Here is a 9,288-nt window from a genome sequence, read left to right on the forward strand (position 1 = left end):
AGTGCCAATAGGGGTGATTAGGAACTAGAAGCAGCTTTGAGAATCATGCACAGTGAAGCCAGAGCAATAAAATAGGTCCTCGTGCAAGGGTCGTGATTCTTTTGTTAAAAGCATGGAAGTTTTTAGGGTAGCAATCCTTCTAAATATAGGTTACTCGAGATAGAAATCGAGGTTTTCCACCTGAGTGCGTAACCTACACTTTGATGTGTGTGATAACATGTCTTCTCATTCAATCACTTCACGTCATCCAGTCTCTTAACCTAGGTAGCTCATTTTTTGTAAAAAAAAAAAAAAGTTTAAAAAAGGCTTTTCTCCAGTTGTCATTTTTATTTTATCACATAATCAGCTGGATTTCACATGTGCTCTCCATTATATTGCCCTCAAATGACAAAAAAAACAGTTTCAAATATGGAACCTTAGCACAAAATTGGCATTCCTGGAGGAAACATCCATGGAACAATTCTAAGTCTTAAAGGTGAAAAGATTTACTTTATAGACTGGGTGCGAGAAAGGGGAAAAAGTCATATCTTCTAAATATCTATACAAGATCTAACCATCTTTGTGATAAGAATTCCCAGAATAATTTTTACTAGTCTACATCCTCTGTCAGCAACCACTATTGTCTCTAAACCTCAATGTCAGACATGAAATCACATCTCTTCATAAATGCACTGTATTTCATATTCCCGACAACCCCTTGCAGAAATGCTGCCACTTTTTTCCTGCTATTAAAAAAAACCACCAGCTAACAATAATCTTAAACTCATTTTTTTTTTTTTATTAATGCTGAGTATCTGATGTTTAAAACATTTATCCACGCACCTGACATCTCTCCACACAAAGTAACACAACCTACCAACTTTTGTACTTTACAGAACATGAAGAACACAGCTGTCCAGCCTCTAAAGCACAGGGAAAAAACCCACTTGCACAAATCAAAATTCTTGATTGACAAACAACTGAGCTTTCAACAATCATTTGCATTGTTTTGTATTTGTTGTCACCTGTTTTTGCACAAAATTTTATATTTCCATGGTGGGGAAAAATAAGTATTAATAAAAAGACTGTTTTATGACAATACCATAAAATGCGACAGACACAAATAACCAGAATAAATTCTGGAGTCCTGCTTTCAAAGTTTTTGATGAATCTTAAGTATGCGTTTTCCATTTCTTCTAACATTTTATGTCAAGATTATATACAAATTATTCCTTACAAAGATCAGCATTTTCAAGCACATTTAAGTCTGAAAATGACTTTAATGTCATTCTTATGGCTAACTGTCAAATATAGTTCTAGTTCAGCAATAAAGACTTTCTTTAAACAGCCCAATGCTGCTTTATAAAACTGTTTTTTTGATAAAACAAAACTAAAACTAAGGCTGTTTTCCCTGAATCACCACAAAACAAAATAAGGAATATGCCATTAGCAGGAACGTTCAGCAGCTGCACTGTCACTCCTGCTTGCTAGAGATGTCCTGTATGTTTGGAGTAAGCTGCACTGTCACTCCTGTTTGCTCAAGATGTCCTTATGTTTGGAGCAAGCTGCACCTTATGTGGTTATTCTGTGACTTACATCTCATATTTTTTAAATTCCATACCATCAGGTGGCTTCACCTCTACCTTTTCCTTGCCAACTTCAGACCAGTTGGTGCTCAGCACTGTGCCACCGGATTCCGTCTGCAACAGAGAATGTGATGTCACCGAGATAGTCCAGGAGTTGCATAGTCCTAGCAGTAACTATAATGATTGTTACTGTAATACAAGTCTTCCCTATTACATGAGAAATGAACAGTGTACAACTTCTCGGAATATTCTAGTAAAATATCTTAATTGTTGGCATTTCACTAGATAAAATATTACCTATAAAGAAATGATATTGGGAGTTATAATAAAGGGGAAATAATCAGTTAGGCTTAAAAGACAGATGCTCCAAAGTGGGTTTGAGGGAGACGGCTGTCTGCAATTTTTGTATTTTTTTTTTTTTAGTTTGCCGTGTTTTTGGAGCCCATTTGTGTAGGCCGGTGCTTTTTTCATTACATCACTGCTGTCCACGACTGTTTGACTTTTGTTTTCTTCAGCAACTTTTAGATTTTCCGTTGACTGCCAGTCTTTTCTGCCTAACAGTTTCTTCTGAAGATCTTAAAGGTCAGTCCCTTTTTTTTAAACTTTTCATGCAGTTTTCCTCTGCTTTGTGGTTGCATCGATACCAGCAACATCAGTCATCTTCTTTAGAAGTGGTCATCATGCCGTTTGACACTGTTGCCTGTGTCTATCAGCTTTATATAAGAATAGACAAAGGTCATAAAGATACAACCACAGTGCATCACCACTCACTCGGCACTCACCAACAGAACTGAAAGTTGTTGTTAAACGGATTGACCTTGAAAACTTAGATCGCAAGTTCTCTTATGCACAGAAAGAAGTTGTATTAACTAGGACAGTTACAACATGAGACTGTTCTCCCACATTACTGTAGCTTCATCAATCGCCATGAACTGTGGACAGTCATGCCTAGCACTTTGAGCTTCCTTTAATGGTGGGGAAAGCATTATACAAATCAACATATTATTATGCCTGATCAAAACTTTGGGTTGCAAATGAATTGCTTATAATCATGTCTTAATCAGAGCTATGGTTTGATTCATGAAGGCTTCGATGTTTGCATGTTATTTCATGAAAGAAAACTCACTCCAATGCCACTGGACAAGCATCAAGAATTGCTAGAGTAGTGTCAGCAGTTTTGTGAAGGCAATATTTGACAAGAAAAGTGTTGAGCAATGCTGATATTGTTAACAGTGTTGCTGACTAACCAGCATGACCTTGATTTATATCACGCAATCTGCAAGACGTGTGGAAAGCTTGCAATCTGTGGAAAGGCTTATGAGAAGGATGTAAAAGGACTTGTTTGCATCCTGAAAGCTGGGTAGGTGCTAAGCACAGGGTATACATGAAACATTAGCTTTGTGTGCTAAGATCTTTAAAAATGTAAAAATGTTACTGCCAGAATAACTGGTCTTAATAAGAGTGATGCTGAAGGAGGATTTTTTCAATTTTGTAGAGGTAGATGTCTATTATTTCCCACAAGAACATATTGACATGCAGTAGCTGCACTGAAACTCAACATTACTTTTTGTAACGTTATCCTCTCTCAACCCAGTCTTCTCTAATTTGCTCAACTTATCATCACTGGTTTAAAATTTCGCCCCACAATATCCAAATCCAGGATGACAGTGTTTCGTTGATCTTAGAACACTGACTTTTTGCATTTATGTGTGATGACTAAGCAAACAATTGTTTCGTTACTGAAATTTTGATTAGACATAATACAGAATGTCAGCATCAATCATTTGAGTCTGACATACCAGTTCCCTTGCTTTTCCCTTTAATGCATCAAGCATTATATTTACTACTTTGCTTTAATCTATCAAAAGTGAGCAACCCTTACAAAGGATTTCATCATGGCCTTTTTAACTTCGTCAGAGCCATCTGCATAGATCTGCTGGAAAAGTTTGTTGAGAGCAGCATCACCTTCCAGCTTCTCGGTCTTCTCTTCTTCCTTTACCTCCTTTTCAATTTTATCCCAGTTGCGGGTGAAGTGGCTTGAAGATGGATACCTCTTAACTGCTTCTGCATCTGTTCACAACATTGTATTATTTGCCTGGGGTATAAATCTTAAAACTACTAATAAATTTGTAGTCTATTTCAGTGGTTTCTCAAAGTATTTCATACCGCGGACCACTTCATTGAAGTAAAAAAATATGGTGGACCACCTAGGCCTAAAATCACTCTGTACCATGAGTTTCAAATTTCAATTGCCAAATTTGGTTCATTACAATTCAAAACTAAATGCACTTTTGTAACAGTAACATAGTAATAAATTTCATAATTGCAAAGTATACAAACAAATTAAAAATAAGGAAGTGCACAGTGTTACTCAGTATAATGGATGACACGGTTAAATGATGCAATACTCGCGCTGGGATATAAGTTAAGTTGGCAAGCAAGCATGGGGCATCAATAAAATTAAAGCTCATGTGAAAGCAATACTGGACTAGTTAGCATACCTGGAGATTTAAACGTCACTTTGCTGACGTCAGCCATAGACCACCTGACTTACGCATGCGGCCTACAAGTGGTCCGTGGACCACACTTTGAGAACCACGAGTATATTGGATTAATAGTATTTCTCTTGCAAAGTTTCATTAACCAGATTAACCATGGTCATCAGGCAAAAACTGTCCAATCCGTTTCACTATTGCACTGTTTCTGTACTGTTATTGAATTGTCTTTATCACCAGGAAATGATGTTAAGCTTTATATTATGTCTAGTGATTCTTTATAACGTAAAGAAAAAGAAGTCAGTTCTTCATAAATAGCACTAATAATTCACATCATGCTCTTTTGCATAGTGAAAAAATAAAACTTTATTTTAGGCTCTAATCATTATGTCATGCGAGTCAGAAAAAAAATTAGTGTCAAACCTGCAGATGCTGTGCCAGTCAATGGAACCTTGACATGGAACCTCTGTCCATCACCTTCAAGATTCGTCCATTGCAGACCTTCTGCTTTCTTCAACTTGATTTCTATCTGAAATATTTTTTTTTTAAAAAAGGCAAACCTGTGAGATTATCATGTAGTTGTTCTCATAAATAACACAGGAGTTAAGACAGCTAGACAGCTTTGTAAAGCAAGAGGCATTCATGAGATGTTCAGAGAACACAAAGCCCCATTGGTAAAATGTAATACTAGGAAAAGTCATACCTTAGATGCCAAGATTTTGTGACAGTCTGATCTGGAATGATGGGATGAGCAAGATGAAAATCAAGATTGATCTCGCCATCCTCACATCGGATTTTCAAAGACAACTGCAAAATGAACATTACTGCCTGCTCAAGCAATCCTTCTAAAATATGACAAGCTTTTTTTTTTAAGTAGGGGGGGAGAAAGGGAAGGGGTGAATAAGATGTTATCAATCCAATCATGACCAGGCATCACAGCTGATTTATGATTTATTATAAATAATAATATGCACAGAGATTAAAGACATCAATGTAAAAGACAACTTACTGAAGTCTCTTCAACAGTTATAATTAAGTCCTCTTTCTTAACATTCTTCTGCAATACAGTTACAATCACATGTGTCTGGGTTTGGTACCAATCATACCTGCAAACATATTTCCTTTTCAGTTTATAATCACAAAATCATAATTTTTTTTAAATTTCTATTACATTTTGTACAACATTAAAAGACAAGTTATGCAAAACTTTCAGTAGGATCTTTATGTTTTCAAAAGATGTAATTGAAAGAAATGTTTTAAAAATTCATTTTTTGTCATAGTTTAAAAAAAAAAAGAAAAAGCATAAAGCCCAAGCAGATAAGACATACCTTCTTCTGCTTGACGAAGAAGAATGACTTGTGACAGGTACTGCACCTTCAACAGTACTACCTGTACCATTAGTCTTAAACAAGAAGAAAATATTAATACACTATGATATTTTGTTTCCCTATAAACCATCATAATTTATACTATTTAAATTTGAATGCTTGCAATTAAGATGCTTATCAGGTTGACAACCTTTTCTTAAGGTAATAGTTTGCATTTTATTTTTCAACTAAATTTTACATGTAGATGTAGAGCTTTGGTACATGTGTATAGACATAAGTTAATTCGTCTTGACATTATTTATTATTGGATGGTATGCCCAGCAGTTTTAAGTTGTTGTGTAGTTTGATAGATGCTTACACCCTTGCTGGAGATTTTCTCTTGAAGCAATGATCAACCTCCTAAGCTTAAGCCTCCCTTGGTAAGGTTCGGAATTGGGATGAGAATTATTATAAGACCACCAGCATGCTGCATGACACTAACCATCAACCCTGGTAATCAATAAGCCTCCCCATCCCCCCTTTAAAAAAAATAAAATAAAGCCTTTAGTTGATTTTTTTTAAACTCAACTAATGTATCTGTTACATATAAGCAAAAATAAAAGTTTAAAAACAAAATCTAAATACAATAGATTGTCTTACTTTTGCAGAGGCCATTTCAGACTCCATTGCTGTTAAGACAGATAATGCATAGGATGCATTGATAGAATCAGATATAAAATGCATAGTTATATTTCTACAAAAAAGTATACTGAACAAGGGATTATCTTATTAGTAACCATAACAGCATAAAATTAGAGAAACACAGCATTTTTAAAAAAATCCATTCACAATACAACGACAATATTAAGCTAGTTTCATTTGGAAAATCTTGCCAAAAATATGAGAGAAAAATGAAGAAAACAAATTGTAAGAAGTCTATGAAAATAGCAGAAACCAAGTGTTCCTAGTTTAACTCATCCTGACAGTGCACTTTTTGTGTAAATCCAAAAAGAATAAGGTATATCTGATGTAATTCTGAAAGTCTTTTATATACAGAGTTATACATGGTCACCCTCTAATAGTCTATTAGATTGAAATAGTCATACATCAAGATGAAGTGAATGAATACTGCATGAATGGTGATGAAAATACTGCATGTAACAATAATACTACTGATTTTAATAGGTACTAGTTTATTGCTTCCTCTCTCAACTGCTATTTTTATGCAGAAAGGATGGTTGTGATGGGAAATTTCTAAAGGTCCTTTCAAATTCCTTTCCTTTATGATCTAATGCATATAGCTGTATTCTAAAATGCTTCAGCTAGCATAATCATTGATTTTTTTTTTTCCTCCAAGTCTGTAACATTTGATTGAAAAAAATATAATAGTATGTTGTACACAGCCACTTGATGTCTAAGGTGCAGTCAGAATGTAGACTATATATGTGTGAAAAAGTATCCGTTTAAATATGGCAAGGATACAACTCAACATGAAACATAATAATGAAACTGAATGCTGTACAAAAAAAAAAAAAAGAGAGAGGACAAGAGTAAACCATATGAGAGCATGATAACAATTTAGTTACCTTTTAGTTTCACCTCACATTTTTCAATCCAGTCTGTAAATCCTGAGTTCTCGCCTGAAACATGGTTAAAACTTTCATGGAGAAGAAATTTACAGAAAGGGATAGAACCCTGAGATATATTTCTGATAAATAGAAGTTCATGACCTTAACCTCAAATGAGTTATCTCAATACTAAGTACCATTACATAGCTTTTTTTTTTATCAACACTATTTTTTTAACTGATTCTGAAGAGTTAAGATGGCAGAAAAAAATAAAGAAAAACCAGAAATAGAAAAAAGTACCTTCAATTTCTGAACCCTCTTTAAAGGTATTGAGTGCTTTTTTGTAATCACCCAAATGGAAAAAGGCACATCTGCAATTTAGTCAAAATATTAGTTCCTAAGGAAGCATAAAAATCCAGAAATTCTCTAGAAATACAGCAATATTTATTCATAAATTAAATAATTGCTTCAAAGTGAAATGTTAAACATGTGAAATAGCAAAACTCTCTTGTTAAAAACACACAATTTTTTTTATTTTGTAAAATAAGAAAACATTTGCTTCTAATGAGCAATAATGCATCTCACCCCTTACGCAAGTAGGCTTTCACATTTTTACAATTCAGTTGTACTGCTTTATCGCAGTCAGCAACAGCCTCTGAAAAACCCAAAAATTTTAAAGCATTTCTTCTGATCATGAATCAAAACCTTGATATTATCATCAGATGCACCCTGATCTGTATTTTTTCCCCCACAACTGGTTTATAAATCCTCTTAACATGTTTATACAAAGATAATTTGTCCATTGCAATTTGTCTTAAATTTTTTACAGTTGGTAAAAACTGATAATGTTTTTCCAAAATGCATATATATGTATACACATATAGAAAGCAATCACCATTTTACCTTGAAATCTGTTAAGTTTCAAGTAAGCTTGGGCACGATTTACCAGAACATCATCGTTGTTACAGTCCTCTGCAAGTGCTTTTGTATATAGCTGAAAAACATTTTTAATGATTTATTCTTAACGATTGACTTATAAATTATTTTAAAATCAAAAATAATCTGAGAAAAAAAATCTCTTTATAATTTAACACTCACAATTACATTTATCTTGTGTGTTAAAAACCATAACTCTACTAAACGATGAGGCTCTTTCTTTTGAGGGAAAAAATCTGCTTGACTTAGTGCTAAATATTTTTTTTTCCTTCATTAATTGAACAAGAGGTACAGCATAAGGGAAGTCAGGTACATCCTTAGGAAGGTCCCAGCATAATATAAAAACCCTAAAATATCCCTATTAACCTGGTTTATTAACAACTGTTTAATAATGGCACTCAGTGTGAAGTCTGGTGATTTCCACTCCCCTTCATTTATGGGAGCCTCTGTGTTCCACAACCCACACCAACCTTCTCACTGCTCTTGGCGTCGAAAAATGCATGTGCAGAGAAACTACTTTTGTTTATTAAAGCTTATGATTGTGGGTTTTCATGACGCTATTGTACGTGCTGTAAAATAAAGATGGTGAGTTTCTTCAGCGTAGTAAATGCTTTATCTTCTTTTTGCGCATTAAATGCACATAGCGGCATTAGCATGCACTCAGGGAATCAGAAAACATACAGCTAAGAGAGAATTTGAACAGACTTTTAGCTAACGCTTTACGACTTGCATCTTCTGGAAAATAAATGACATAAGACATGGATAGGAATAATGTCACAGTTTGCACCATGTTCCAGAGTTATATATCGTACATTTTACATTGGCATTCAGGAACAGACAACTAACTTCAACGATCTAAACTGTTCGTAAATTCTTCTTTGCAGTTCTGTTTTAATACTGTTTTTGCAATACTGGTTGCTACGGTGAACACGTGTGTAAACAGATCAAGAAAAATACAATGCAGATTTTAGAACTGAATTTCACCTGTCGTTAATGTGACTCAAAATTCCTTACCTCTACTGCATGCTGGTAGTTTTCGCTGATGTATTCCTCGTTGGCCTTACTGAAGAAAAAAAAGATTTTTTATCACAAATTTGTTATGCTCAAAAATCACACAGGATACGCGAGAAAAAGTTTAGAGCAGACTTGCCTGAACAGTTCCATCGCCATCTTCTCGAAAAGTCTACAACACTAGAGTTGTCTTTTCTTGTTTTAGTCAAGGCCAGTAAGGGACGCAACTCGTGGAAATCTGTTGATAGCAGGTTGCTGTTCTTTGCTGTCTGAGCCCGAACAGGTTTTAACTGTGTGAGTGTGCGGGGGCTTTAGGTAACACTTGATTTATCCCAGGGGGTAATTTGCTTTTGCTCCCTATTTATTTTGTAGGTATAAGTTTTCATGCCAAACACACACAAAAAAA

At 34.7% G+C, this 9,288-nt stretch overlaps 1 protein-coding gene across 1 annotated transcript; it reads right to left on the reverse strand.

Annotated features, from left to right (window-relative positions):
• Nucleotides 1-304: 304 nt before the first annotated feature.
• LOC112558882 (protein SGT1 homolog) lies at nucleotides 305-9,094 on the reverse strand. The gene is given in 14 exon segments (XM_025229621.1): nucleotides 305-1,679; nucleotides 3,448-3,635; nucleotides 4,484-4,589; nucleotides 4,764-4,783; nucleotides 4,786-4,867; nucleotides 5,070-5,166; nucleotides 5,389-5,462; nucleotides 6,028-6,056; nucleotides 6,954-7,007; nucleotides 7,236-7,306; nucleotides 7,521-7,590; nucleotides 7,839-7,929; nucleotides 8,886-8,934; nucleotides 9,022-9,094. Coding segments are annotated over 14 exon segments (1,059 nt in total). The 5' UTR covers nucleotides 9,042-9,094; the 3' UTR covers nucleotides 305-1,571.
• Between the last annotated feature and the right edge of the window lie 194 nt (nucleotides 9,095-9,288).

The sequence above is a fragment of the Pomacea canaliculata genome, linkage group LG3, assembly GCF_003073045.1.
Source record: "Pomacea canaliculata isolate SZHN2017 linkage group LG3, ASM307304v1, whole genome shotgun sequence".
Taxonomy (NCBI): domain Eukaryota; kingdom Metazoa; phylum Mollusca; class Gastropoda; order Architaenioglossa; family Ampullariidae; genus Pomacea; species Pomacea canaliculata.